This window comes from Thermothielavioides terrestris, chromosome 2 (genome assembly GCF_000226115.1).
Source record: "Thermothielavioides terrestris NRRL 8126 chromosome 2, complete sequence".
In the NCBI taxonomy this organism is placed as follows: Eukaryota; Fungi; Ascomycota; class Sordariomycetes; order Sordariales; family Chaetomiaceae; genus Thermothielavioides; species Thermothielavioides terrestris.
The window spans coordinates 6,851,221-6,865,557 of NC_016458.1; the positions used below are offsets into that span (position 1 = coordinate 6,851,221).

Here is a 14,337-nt window from a genome sequence, read left to right on the forward strand (position 1 = left end):
CCCCCAAGCTAGCGTATTGCTCCAGGAATTGCGACAGGAATTGACGAGAAATCCAAGGTTCAAAGGATCTAAACGGTTAATTGCCACGTTGCTCACCAAAAGGAGAGGGCATTTGAAAAGTCGGATTTAGAAAGGGGCTATTTATCGATAAGATAATCTATCGATAAGATAGCTTATCGATAAGAAATCGCCACGTGACCTATTTGACAAATGTAGAGTACCTGTATCTAAGGTATCTCACCTACTGTCCTTAAGGGATAGTATTTTCAAGCTTTCTTGACAGGTCAACGTTTTCAATTCATCTGTAATTTCCAGCCTCTCTATTGCACTCGCAACGTCGTCAATTTTGAGGCGATTCCTGGAGCGACATGTCAGCTGGGAGTGCGGTGACACGTTTTGGTGGGGGTGCACGGACCGCTGCAGGGTGTGTCGTATTTCTAAAGAATCTGTTTGTTTTTTTAAGAGGGTCGGCCGGGGATAAGCAGCTCACTCCAAACAGCAGCTACCCCGCACTGGTGCTCCTTCGTCTTCCCAGGCGCAACTAACGCTAGCTCCAGTCCGGGTAAAATGCATGAATGATGCTGGTGACTGGTCGTCAGTATCTGTCTTGGGCTGCACTACGCAGTATGGCGCAGAGAAGAGAAGTGTCTATTGATATTCGGAGTAGTGAGGGAATAGGACCGAGCCATGCCACGCATGCCGGGCCATGTCGCCGGGTGCGCCCGTGAACCCCTGTTTCTTCTCCTTTCCAGAAACAACAGGCCGGCTCCCGTCCGGACCGGCCCCGTCTACATCCAAGAACGCCGGTCCCCGCACATGACATGATTGATCCAAAACAGGCCGGTTATGCATCAATCCAACTTTCCATTTTTCTCCTCCACGGAGGCCCGGACCACTTCACGCGGACTCCCCTGATGCCGCGACTTCCGCAGGCTTGCGGGCCGCCGCACCCGCCGCATCCCTCCGCCGCTCGGCCTCCTCGCGATACCGCTGCTTCAGCATCTCCTGCATCGACACCCTGCCGCGCCGGTAGACGCCCAGGGTAAACAGCATCGCGGCCGCGAGCACGGCGCAGCACACAATCATGTCCTCCCGCAGCGCGTCCGTGTACACGGTGCGGACGAGCGTCCACTGCTCGGGCGTCAGGCCGGACGGATCCGACGCCGCCAGCTGCGCCAGCGCCGAGGCGGGCACGTCCGCTTCGGCCAATGCGGCGCGGGTCTTGGTGCCCAGGATGGCCGACGACGCCGCAATGCCGATGCTGCCGCCGAAGATGCGCACCTGCGCCATGATGCCCTGCGCGGATGCTGTTTTGTTTTGGCAACCAAAGTCAGCCAGTCATCGCCCCCTTACAGACCAAACAATCCCACAAAAAGGGGAGAAAAAAAGCCAAAACAAATAAGAACTCACCATGCTCCCAAACCGGCGCCTCCGCCCCAGCCAACATCGTCCCCCCAGCAGCCGACAAGCCAAACCCCAACCCGACAAACACCAAAAACCCCAACACCCTCGGCTCAACGGCCCCATCCCCAACCTCGGCGGTCGTCTCCAGCCCGCAGCCAAGCAACATCAGCGCGGCCGCAACCAGCAGCGTCTCCAGGAACCTGACCTTCCCCCTGCCGCCGTTGACCGCGCCGGCCAGCACGGTCCCGACCGCGGTGCCGGCCAGCATGGGGAGCAGCATGAGGCCCGCCTGCAGCGCGCTGCGGCCGTAGACGACCTGGAAGCGGACGGGGAAGGCGAAGACGCAGAGCAGGTAGGGGAAGCCGGTCAGGAGGGTGTGCAGGGCGGCGGCGGCGTAGACGCGGTTGCGCAGCAGCGCGGGGGGCAGGGCCAGCGCGAGGCGCGCGTTGTGCTGCTTGTGCAGCCGCGGCGCGAGGGCCGCTTGCCACAGCGCCAGGAGACCCAGCGAGAGCAGGCCGGTCAGTAGCGGGGCTAGGAAGGTGGCGGTGGCCCAGGGGCTGGTGGCGGTGGTGGTTGGTGTGTTGGTGGCGTTTTGGAAGGGGAAGACGATCAGTACGACGGAGGCGATTCTGTTGTGGTGTTTTTTTGTCGAGGTGGCCGTTGAGTAAAGATGGACTCTGGAGGAGTGGGGGAAAAGGGGGGTCTTTGGGGTGGAGGGAGGCTTACAGGAGGAAGGCGCCGACAAAGTCGACGTCTTTCCAGGAGCGCCGCTCGAGAGACGGGAGGTACTTCTTGTCTGGCCAGGCGAGGAGGAAGACGAGCAGCGAGAAACCGCCGATGGGCCCGCTGGCGGTGGTGTCAGTGTGATGGGTGAGACACGGGGGAAACAAAGTTTCAGCGAGGGTCACTGACTTGATCCAGAATACCCATCGCCAGCTCGCATAATTCGTCAGGATGCCGCCCAGCACTGGCCCCAACACGCCGGCCGACGCAAGCACAAGGCCGACGATCCCGGCAATGTACTTTTTCTGGTGGTCCGGCGTGATCTCCGGCAGGATGATCATGGACACGCTGTACAGGCCTGCTCACATGACGATAAGCATGCCAAAACGTCGTACACACCACACACGTGCGAATTTCCCAACTGGGAGACAAAAAGAAAAGGCAGAAGAACCCTACCAGACCCGGCAACCCCCTGCACGGCGCGGAAGGCGATCAGCTCGGCCATGCCGCGGCTGAAGCCGCAGGCGAGCGAGAAAGCGACGAAGACGACGTAGGCGGCGAGGAAGGCGGCGCGGCGGCCGACCACGTCGCACACGCGGGCGAACAGCACGGCGCAGCCGAGGTAGGTCAGAGCGTAGGCCAGCGGGACCCAGTTGATGCGGTCGATGTCGCCGAAGTCGACGGCGATGCGGAAGAGCGAGGTCGCGACGATGGACGAGTCGAGCATCGAGAGGAAGAGCCCCAGGGCGACGCTGGCGGGTAGGAGCCGGGCGGAGCCGGGACGGGTTAGCAAGCCGCGACTATACTTGGGGGCGGCAGCTGCAGCAGCAGCTGCTGCTTCAGTGACGGAGGGCACCGGGAAGGATGGCGGTGCGCCTACCCTGTTGATACGGCGACGAGGCGGAGGGGCGGTATTACTGGCGATCCCGGGCCCTTGTCTCCCTCGTCGGCGTCAGGATCGACTGGGGCGGTCTTCGGTGCTTCGCCGGCGGTGGACGGCGTCAGGACTGCTTCAGGAGGCAGCTGCTGCTTTTCGGTTTCGGAGCTGTCTTTGCATTCAGAAGGGGCCTCGAGCCCTCTTCCGTTGTCGTGTGATGCCATGGCGGCTGTAAGGCTGCAGTTTCGATGCGTACGCGACAGTAACACCAGAGGGGGCGACTGTGCCCCGAAGGGGACAGCAGGTGTGAGCGGTGGTTTATGTCTTACATGAAGACAGACAGCCCCCGCGCTCTCGCGGGTCGTAATGGTTTCTGGCGAGAACTGGTTTCCCCGATCCGGCCCTCGCGGAGACGCGTATGACGTCCAGTGGGCCTTTGTGGTTCCAGAAGATCCAGGCAGCTACGGTGCTGCCAGCGGGAGATTGGTGACGCGGATGGTTGGGGATACGGGGAGAGGGGGAGATGGGCCTCACGCCAACACGCCAACACGGGTCAGCGTTGGTCAGCGTCAGTCGACGCCGATGACTGGCGTCGATGAGGCTCCTGATTCCCTCGGATCCTGTTCCTGGTCAGAGAGCAACCGAGTGCGACGAAGCGTCATCCCGAGTGCGGGTTTCACTTTCAGGTAGGTAAGTGCGAATGCGAAACGAGTCCCCATCATGGCTCGCCCTTGTTGAGCCTGTCCACAGCCCCAGGCCGATACAGAATAATTTACAGCCTTAATCTGTACATCTTTGGTGCCGGCTTCCAGACGACCTCCTGATCGGGAGGTTATGTTGGGCCGTTGGCGACTCCATTAAGAAGACTAAACAGTTTCATTAGAAGGACTATACACCAGGGACGGTCCGTGCGCCCGCCACAATAGCCTTGCAGCAAGCGTCACCACACGGCCTTACTGATGCGTCGCTACGATGATCGCTAGAGGGAACAGCACTTGCAAAGGCGAATACAAAGTGTGCACCTCATAGTTGGAGATGAGTGCAGTAGATTGCCTAGGTTGTTTAGATATCATTGCAAGGTGCTCATTGTACACTCGGAACCTCTTATCGAAAGATAGACTCTTTATCGACGAACTGGCGTCACGTGACCTATCAGTTAGTGAACATGGAATAGGTCAAATGGGCTGCACCAAAGTAGTAGGCGGTCAAAGTGAGCAACATTCAACTGCAGGATCTTAGTGGTGGGCGTGCAGACCGTCCCAGGTGCTTAGTTCTTCTAGTGCAATAACACTGTCTACTTAGTTCTTTTATTGAAGCCGGGCCGTTGGCGTCCTTGGCGCTGATTGCTCTCGCCAACAGCCCCAACTCCTGAGCCCGCACTCGCTTTCGCCAAAATATACCATTTTGAGCCTCTGGCGAAGCCCGCATTCGGATGTGTTCGCTCTGTGATTGGCCTGCTCCTGGGGGTCCTCAGCCGACACATCTGAATACGGTAGGTAGTTAACCAGTGTACACTATTGGATGAATGGAGTCAGCGTGCAGCCGAACGGCGATCCCGTTTGCAAATTTGTGCAAACCAGCTCCGGCCGTAATCCAGGAGAAGCCGAGAGTTGGGTTCTGGTCGTTTCGTTGTGTTCTTACATTGCCCTGCTCAAGTCTGCCAGACGCGCGCGGCCGCAATTGCCGAACCCAGCAACGCATCACTGTTCTTCTGTTGTGTGTTGAGGGTAGGTGCTGAGGTTCACCGCCCACTGCAGTTGGCCGGGCCCGCCAGGCTGGTTCCTTGTTGGACAGACTGTCAGACCAACGGCAGGCTGCCGATGTGACACAAATACTGTGCTACCTCGAGTACCCAGGAAAGATGGTAATCACAGAACAAAGGCGCCATGCAGGCGGATGGACGAACGGACTTGACTTGTAACGTTATTCGTTGCATCAACCACAGGAGGAAGATATGGCTGCACAGTCATGGTCGGGTAGCTGTAGCAACGGCCCTGGATTGTGTAAATACAGTGCAGGAGCTCGTGACTCCCCAGCGACAACCACCACGGCGCCAACCGCCAGCCCAGCATGGCCGGTGCATCTCACTAATCACACAATATCGCGGAGTACACCTCATAGGTAGGTCTTGAAGGTAGGCTGGCTGCCTACCCCTCGGCACTACGCACAGTCAGAGTAAGACCAGCAGCAATGACCGAGACAACGCTCCCGACCACGTGCTCGCTGGTCGATCACATGTCGTCGACGATGCTCGGCAGGCAATTGACGTTTGCTAGACAAGCGGCCCACAGTCTGAGACATGCTCGTCTCGACCGCCGCCCCGGTAACCTATCGGAACCGCTGGCAGCGCGTCAACGTCTATGCTCAACAGTCCGAGACGGAAAAACGAATTACTTCGTGCTCTCTGCTCGCCCTGTTCTTTCGGAAATCTTCCCCTGGACGTCATCAATAGTTCGGAACCCAACGGCGTAAGCGAGCCACTTGCTTGTTGGGGATTAAACTTTGTTGGGCCTCGGTGGGAGCTGGCAAGGGGCGCAGACAAGACCACGTGCTGCCGCAACAGGTCACACCCTTCGGTGACGTAGTTTGCGTTTTGCTCGCGCTTGTTGCATCACCAATATGACTGCTGACGCAGAGAAGCCGTCTGCAGCTGCGTGTGGCCCATGGCCTCCCCCGGACCCCGCGGTAACCGGCAGAGCTTGGTCGTGGGACTTGTCGAACCGGGTATGTCAGCACCAACTGACAGATGTCGCAGACCACGTCAGAACTAAGCGCACCCTCTTGCGTCGATACAGGGAGGCTGCCTCTCTAATTGGTGTCCACAAATCCATGTAGCTCACGGTCCAAGGAAGACGATACCTCTCACCGTGGGAGCTCGAACAGGCGGTTCCATGTGCTGGCCGCCGTGATCGAACTGCATGAGACGGCGGATTGTCGATCGTCAGTACAGCCCAGCCCTGCTGCAGATAGCGTCGAGCCAACCGTGAACTACCTTCTTCTACAGGCCAGTGTTTCCGCCGCCTAACTCTGTCCACGTATTAGCCTTGTGATGCGCGCGGCCAAAGCCTGGTCACGCTCAGCTGTCTTGTCTAGGAATCGGCTGCAGCGGCATGAGTTTGCCTGCGGCTGGTAGTTAGACGGAAGTGCCAGCACTGGGACAGCACCGTCGAAACACGCGCGAGAAGCTCATGGCTGTGCCAGATCCCGAGTCCGAGATCCATACGGTATCTGAGATTTATGCGTTGAAGGGAATATGCTGTGGGATCTCATTAGCATTTCCGAGTCATGGAAAAGGGGGTCATGTGTGTGAGCCGCATTGCGCACCCGAATCATCATCAATCCCGACCTCATTCACGTGGACTTTGATGAAACCGGAGCAGCAATAACAAGCCCGCAGCGGAACAATTGTATCGAAGACGAACAGTCACCGGGCCAGGATGATAGCGCTTGTAGGGTGCGCCGCGCGTACATCATTGGGCTCCTGGCCAGCTGCTGCTCTTCTCAGCTGCGAAGACTCAGTTAGTCGAATAGCCAGTGGTCAGTCCAAAAACACGTGTCCGCTGCAAGAGGGTGTCGTAGTCCTGCACCAGAAAGCCAACAGCAACCTCGATGAAGCGCTCATTGTCTTCGCATCTGCAAGCGGGAAGCAGGTGGCTAGCGTCGTAGCTGCCTTGCGCAGAAAGTCAGAGAGGGAAGGGCACTCAAAAGCAAGATCATTGCCGGTTGTTCTTCCCTTTACCGCTGCGATGAAAGACCCAACGACAACCAATCCAATCCGGCTCCCAAGACCTAAGCTAAAGGACTTTGCCCCCTTCCCCCCTTTTTTTTTCTTGCACAGCAAAGAGATACACGAAGAAGACGTGCTCCTCCCCCGTGGTTGCTGAAGATTTGCCCTTTCTGCTTCCCATGCATGGGATACGCTTGTTGGTGCTCGATGTCCCCGTTTAGGACCTGATATTGCAACCCTTTGCTGCTACGATCACGCGCAACTTGCCTGACCCTGACCCGATCTTGACGCACCGTTGGTGAGTGCAACCTCGGGGGTGGGATGGTTCTGAAGCTTATTTAGCTCTCAAGGGGCCCGGTCAGGCGCTAAACACGCAGAGAAAAGGTACATTCTTGAAAGTCGAAATACAAACTCGATACCTTTTTCCGAGGTCATGGCGGCGCCAAATTTCGATCGCGGCCGGTTCAGTTCGACGACATCGGGACAAAATTAATGATGCGGCCGCCGGCGACAGCGGTCCTTCGGAACCAAAGTTTTGTTGTTCTCGTCACGACAGCCGGCCACGTTGGACTTTCGGGCCCAGCCCCGGCTTGGCGTGGCCTCGGGCCCGATCTCGTAGCACCGGATGCTACGGTCTACTACTGCCGGCACGGCCGTTCCAGATTCATTCCAAACCCCGGCGGCCGGTGGGCGGCGACCGGAGTTGTCCAATACTCCCTACCCGACACCGCGGCGGTGTGACCGCTAGGCAGATGTCCGGGCGTGCAGCTTGCCAGATCAAGCGAAGCACGCATTTCACCTCGCATCCTTCAACCGGCACATCAGTCGCCTACGCACGGTGAGCTCCACAACCAGCCGGCAACGGCCAGAGCAATGCCGGAGTGGGAACTTTGGAAGCCGGCCCCGGTTGCCAAACTCACCCATTTTTGGCGACAGACGAAAAGCAAACCAAGTGATCGCTTTTTTGCAGCACTCTGCATCTCGCTGCACACCTATCAACCAACGACGAGCATCCCGAGGAACGATTCGCCTGGTTAGGTGATGTTGGAAGTCACACTGCTATCAGAGCAGAGTTATCACAGAGATCGGCTGTTATACCCCATTTCATCTGCTGCTTTCTCTTCGCGTCGGCCCGAAAAGGCAGGTGAGGTGGCTGTCATGTCCCCTCCTGATCCAGTGGTTGGAATGGGATGGATCCCCCGCATCTCTCATTTGGTGGTCAACCCCAAATTCTCCAGAGAGCTGGGGTGCATGCTCATACCGCAGTCATACCCCGCACTCCAACAACCGGCTTGCAGGGGGGGGGCCTGGCTGGCCCCACAGTAAGGTACTCGGTACCTTGGCTTGCTGATGTGACGCTGGCCGGACCCCTGGTCAGGTGAGTAACTGCACTACGGAATACCTGGCCAACAACCCGCGCGACGGGCCGCAAATCCAGATTGCCAAGCGGCTTCGATGCGAAATCCCGAAGCATTCTTCCAGCCAATCGCATCCCGCCGTTTTGGCCGTCGCCTCCGCTTCAGGAAACTTTTTTTTTCTTTCTTTGTTGAAGCGACTCCCGATCTCCACTGCGGTGCAGCCGACTGGCGCGGGCAACGGCATTGGGTTGATTTCACAACGGCGATGCGAGATGCAAAATTGCAGGAGCAAAAGCCAAGTGCCCATCGACATGCAGCAGGATTCTTCTCTTCCCCCTTGACCGCGATGGGTTTGGCTGGTTTGTGCCACAGTGTGGGCTGTGGAGAACGACCGGGCACTCTCTCGCTCCCAACAAGCGCACCACCGTGCACTCGTTCGAGGCGGGCTTCCAGAAGAGAAGGGCCAGCCGACGATGTAACACACGCCAAGCTGAACGACGATCTTTTCCTGTCTGCAGCACGTCGCTGGGCTTGAGGTGTGCAGCCAAATCAAGGGGCAGCGCAGATCCAAGCCACAAAAAGGAAAGCCCAAGCCCCAAGCACAGCTTGGCGCTCTGGCGCATCGGCCCTGATATCCAGCTTGCCATGCATGAATGACCGGCCCACTTGGTTCTTTTGGAGAAGCGACGAGTCGCATTCCCCATCAGCCAGCACAGGCGGTCTTTCCCGTCTTTCCACGAGCTAGCGCAGTCGAGGCGACCCTACGCCGGTTGATCTCGACTCATACCTGCACCGTAGCATCGCAACTCAAAGTCTCTCAGTGATGAATGCCATGTCACCATCACCCCATCAAACAGGAAGAAGTTTGAGCGGAAAGCCGGCTCTAACCTCCCAGTGCCGGCACATCGTGAAGAGCCTTTGCCGAAGCCTTCCATGAGTATCCGGCTGCTACCTGTAACGGTGCCGGGAGATTTTGGGTATATTCGAAAAGTCCCAGTCCGCGAAGGCTGGTCAGACAAAGATACATGGTGAACAACAGATTGATACAAGCTCGCCATTATACCAGTTCGTCCTCTCTTTCCGGGGATTCAACCGACCAACGCGCACAATTTTCCTGCCCAATAACAGAGGAAGAGAAGGAGGAAGGGTGGTGATGATGAGAAATCCACCAAGTACTCTGCAAGCCAAGTATATACACAAGAAGCGGTAGACTGAGCAGATTCCCCTCCCAATTGCCTTGGCCCCCATTCCCTTGGCCTATCCCAAAAGCCAAAGCCCAGCTTTTCCCATTTCCCGCGCCCAATTGAGGAAGCAAACGTGCGTATTCCGTACAGACGTGATCATAAGCAGCGGCAACGCTCCCTTGGTATATCCGTCATCCAGTTCATCCATCCATCCATCCATTCATTTCATCCACCCAGCCAACCAGCCCACGAACCATGAAGGGGAAAAAAGAAATAAAAAAAGTGAGAAAACGTTTCCTGATCCTCGTCGCTGAATTCGGGCATGATGAACAACAAGGGGAATATCAAACCCGGTTCTCCCCTAAAACCCTTCCACCACACACACAGCGTTATGGAAATCGTTGTGCCACCACCATCAACCATCCCAAAAAAAGAAGCATTTGTGGTGTAGTGCAAGGCCGCACACCCCAGCCCAAGAGCCCCCCCCCCCTCCTTCCCTGTACCCCGCATTTTGCAAGGGGGTGGAAAGCAAAATAAGCGGCACAGCCGAACGCCACAACTGCCACCCACCCCCATCACCGCCCCAATTGTTTTTTCCCTTCCACCCCCTACCCCCTGCTGTCCAGTTCCCGGGCCGAAAATGCCTGCCGGGACGTCGCAGCAAGGGGTAGGGGCAAAAAATGTGGCGTTCCTGTCCTATCCCGGACAGGGGTAACGTGCACCCCCCTTGCATCTCAACGGGAAGGGAGGAGAGACAGAGGGAGAGGGAAGAAGAAGGTAAAACAAAAAATGGGGGGCGGAAATCAACGGCCCCAAATGGAAGAAAACAAAGAACGTAGTAGTGGTTGTGTAACAGTCGTTAAAACAAGCCGTAAGGTCGTTTCGCTTCGCTCGTTATTGGATGTATGTTATTGGACGTAGCCGAAGGCCGGGCCGTGCGATTGGTGGGGGTGCTGGGCGTGAGGAAGGGGGTGGTGGCCGGCGGCCATGATGCCGGCGTAGTCGGGCGCGGTGCTAGCAGCAGCGGCGCCGGCCGGGTGGTAGGCGGCGAACTCGGCGGCGGCGGCGAGGGCCGAGTCGTCGACGGGGCTGCCGAGGCTGACGGCGGGCGGGCCCCAGTACATGCCGTCCAGGTCGCCGCCCCAGAGGCCGCCCTCGGTCAGCATGCCCATCATGCCGAGGCCGTCGACGGGCTCGAGCCCGATGGGGCTCATGTGCATGCCGGCGGCGTCGGCGGCGCCGGGCGAGGGCATCAGCATGCCGTCGGCCGCGCCGGCGCCCGTCAGCACCTGGATGGTCGGGCTGGCGCTGGCGCGCTGCTGCGCGACCAGCTGCCGCGCGGCGTCGTACATGCGCCAGACCACCTCGCGCGACCGGCGCGCGGCCAGCGACCACTCCTCCATGACCTCGAGCAGGTCGAGCACGGCCTCGATCTGCTTGAGCCACTCGGGCACGCGCGGCGACCCCCACTGCCAGAAGACGGAGACGAGCGGGACCATGGCGGCCTGGTAGAGGAACCAGACGGCGTTCCAGCCGGACATCTGGTTGCGGGCCCACTCGCGCGCGATGTCCTCGATCGTCTGGGCGGCCAGGTCGCGGCAGGTCTCGATGGCGGCCAGGTCGGCCTCGCAGGCCTGCGTGTGCGGGTTGAGCCCGGACGAGGCGAGCGAGAGCAGCACGGGCCGGTGCAGCAGCATGCGCAGGTTCTGGTACCGCCACTTCATGATGCAGCGCGCCATGTAGAGCGGCTCCGCGCACGGGTCCGTCGTGCGCAGCAGCCAGGGCAGCGCCGAGTACCAGGCGACCAGCTGGGCGTCCAGGTTGCAGCGGTCCTCGGTGCGCAGCAGCGGCGTGATGGCGAGCATGTCCTGGATCTGCGTCGCGATCTTGCAGAACTTGATGTTCTCGATGAGCGGCAGCGTGCCGGCGTGCTGCGACGAGTCGCGGCCCGGCCCGACGCCGAACTCGGGCGGGCGGATGTTGATGGCCGGGCCCCAGCGGCCGAAGGACGGGCGGCCCATCGTGGTGGTGGCCCACGTGTCGAGGCAGAACAGGCTCCACCAGGTGCGGCGGCGCGTCTCGGCGACCACGATGTCGTTGCTGCTCTGCGCCAGGCTCTCGCGGTGCAGGCCGAGCGCGCTGGCCATGCGGATGGCGGCGCCGAGCACCGCGTTGGCCATGTTGGGCCGGTTGATGTAGTGCAGGTAGTAGCCGCCGATCAGGGCCAGCGCCTGCACCGTTTCGATGTGGCTGCTGCCCAGCGCGTCCATGGGCAGGTGCTCCATGGCGCGGTTGTAGTAGTTGACGTGGTTGTAGTCGTCCGACTTCATGGCCGCGATGCTGCCCATGGCGAACACCATGTTGAGCAGCGCGAGCCACGGCGCGTCGGTGCGCTGGCCCTCGAGGTAGTCGGCCCGGAACGTGCTCTCGTCCAGCATGGGCACGAACACGTGGATGCGCTTGAAGTAGGCGTCGATCAGCGTCTGGCCCTTCCACGACCAGGCGACCCGCTGCGCCTCCTTCTGGGACGAGGACGAGGACGACGGCGCCGGCGGCTTCTGGCGCGCGGCGGGAAAGTTGTGCGACATCTCGACGCCGCTCAGCGGCGCCGCCAGCGTGTGGCGCAGGCTCGGCTGCACCTTGAGCATGACCATCAGCGCCGCCTTGATGGACGACGCGCCCAGGTAGGAGGCCTGCCGGTCGACCGAGAGCGAGAGCGCGTTGATGTCGTCGGCCTCGGCCGGGATGGGATCCCGCCCCCTCCGCTCCTCGTCCCACTCGGTGTCCCGGGACGGCAGCTGCTCCAGGAGGTTCTCCGACTTGGGCACCATCGTGGGCGAGCCCATGTCTGAGATGGGCGACGTGTTGATCGGGGGCGACGGCAGGCCGCCGCCGCCGCCGACCGACGTGTCGAGCACCGGCCGGTCCAGCAGGTTGAGCAGCTCCTGCCGCGACAGGGGCAGCAGCGCCTGCACCTCATGGTTGGGATATAGCCGCTTCAGGATGGACCGGCATTCTTCGAGCGACTGTGAGAGCGCCTCGAGCGTCTTGCGCGAGGGGATGACGCGTTGCCGGTGCTTGTCATAGAAACATCGCTTGGGCGCCCTGCTGGAGAGGCATTGGCCGCATGGTTGTTGCCCGTCGCACCGGCTGTCGGTGGGGAGTCCCGGTCAGACCCTTCCCGCTCGCAGACACACACACTCGCCGGGCCTCGGACCACTTACATCTTGCGTCTCTTGCACTCGGCGCAGGCATGTGGCGTGGTTATCCTCTTGGCCGTCCCTGTGCCATTGGCCTTCGCGCTATCTTGCGAGTCCGTTGAGGGTTTGCGTGGAGTGACGCCTTGGAAGGTGTGGAACATGCCGCCCTGGGTGGGAATTGGGATCGATGGGGCCATGGTGCGAGACCCTCAGGATGTGTGAAAAAGGGGGGTATACGGGTTATCTCTGGAGAAGAGAGAGAGAGAGAGAGAGAGAAGGACGCCGGGAGAGCCGGCAGCCGTCCTAGGAAGCGCTGCAGAGCTCTACACGAGCTTGGCGCTGTTGATCTGGTCGTTGTTGAGGATGACGATAGTGATGTTGTCGTACACGGACGGCAGTCACAGCGGACTAGGCATCAAGCTCTGGATGGCAGCCGCCGAGGATAAAGATAGAACAGCGGCAATGACGGAGCGAGGCGAGGACGTGGGGAGCAGATGCAGGACTATATATCCATACATTGGCGGGTGCAGCTAGCGAGCGGCCTTGGAGATGGGGCTCCCGCTAGGTGCAGGAGCGAGACGAGGGTGTGGCCGAGATCGTCGGCTGCCCAGCCCGCCGTGGTGTGGAGAAAGCTTTGCTGCTGCGGGGCGCCGTTAGCTTGTACCGGAGAGCAACACCAAGCGGATGGCCGTGACATACATGGTCGGGGTAGGGTCCCATTGCCATCGCAATCTACGCCGGCATGGTCGGCCCCATTATAGCTTGCTCGACTAAGGTTGAGATAGATGGAGTGCGCCAGGCACTGGCCGACGCCTTGGCAAGTCCTGTGTTGTTGGCGTACGCGGCGGTCAATGCCGTGTTCGTCGACTGGCATCCAGCCACGAGCGCTTCCTCTCACGCCCGTGTGTGTGAGTGACAGGGGACAAGGCTGCAAAGTCAGGCACACGCTGGGCAGGTTCACCAATCAGGCATGACCGAGCCGCCAGGTACCTGAAATCACATATTAATATCAGGGCCAGTACAGGTCACGCAGCAACCCGCGATTCCGAAGGGCAGCTTGACGCGGGGAGGAGGGCGGCTCGTTTGGAGAAAGAAAGACGTCGGCCTAGTCTGGGGAGCATAAGCCAGGGATCTCAGCCAGCCAGTGAGCGGCTCTCGGGGCGGTGGCGTTTCAGCGCCGGGGCCGGGGTGCATGAACGATGGAGGGGGGGAATTGGGGGAAAAGGAGGGAGAGGGGGGGGGGGGGGGGGGGTGGCTGGTTCACCAAGGTACCGCGGTACCGCCATCGTTCTGTGGGACCGTACCTCGGCGTTGCTCTCCAAGCTGCACGTCAGCCAGGGATGCCGCCATCCCGCACGTGGAGCTGCCGTGGAGCGACGTACCTGGTCGTACAGCGGGACGCAATCGAAGTACCTGCCGAATAACCTGATGATGTTGCAGTTGAGCGCCGGCTGCCGAGGATGCTGAGCACAACTCTGCAGAGTCGCGCGGCGGGCGCGCTTCATGCTGTTGACGTCCACAGCACAGAGTGCGTACCTTATGTGCCTAGGTATGTACATACAGTACATGGTAGGGCGCTATGCGCCCATGAGCCGACTCCGCCGCTCTCTTCGCCGCCCTGCGTTGTCTGCAACGACGCGGACGGAGATGGGAGGGACAGAACAGCTCCACGCCAGCACAATCTCACCACTGTTTTTCTGCGGCTTGTCGAGATTTGGCCAGGGGCGGACGGGGGACCGAGTTGGAGAACAGTGGAGAGGTCTCTTGGGAGATACACCACTGCGCTGAGGAGGTTGCTGGAAGTAGGGACCGTCGGCCCCTCGAAGCATCTCTCCAGGGCGCCAGTCGGCTGTGGAGAGAACGT

At 59.9% G+C, this 14,337-nt stretch overlaps 2 protein-coding genes across 2 annotated transcripts; both read right to left on the minus strand.

Annotated features, from left to right (window-relative positions):
- Window positions 1–776: 776 nt before the first annotated feature.
- THITE_2115146 (uncharacterized protein) lies at window positions 777–2,625 on the minus strand. Its single transcript, XM_003653055.1, has 3 exons — window positions 2,131–2,625; window positions 1,411–2,033; window positions 777–1,307 (listed from the first exon to the last, which is right to left on the minus strand). The coding sequence occupies exons 1-3, from the start codon at window positions 2,466–2,468 to the stop codon at window positions 898–900; spliced, it is 1,371 nt and encodes a 456-aa protein (XP_003653103.1). The 5' UTR covers window positions 2,469–2,625; the 3' UTR covers window positions 777–897.
- A 7,556-nt stretch (window positions 2,626–10,181) lies between these two features.
- Window positions 10,182–12,670, minus strand: THITE_2128774 (uncharacterized protein; the record flags this gene model as incomplete). The annotated part of the gene is made up of 2 exons (XM_003653056.1): window positions 10,182–12,423; window positions 12,498–12,670. 2 exons carry the CDS (start codon window positions 12,668–12,670, stop codon window positions 10,182–10,184), a joined length of 2,415 nt encoding a protein of 804 aa, XP_003653104.1.
- Between the last annotated feature and the right edge of the window lie 1,667 nt (window positions 12,671–14,337).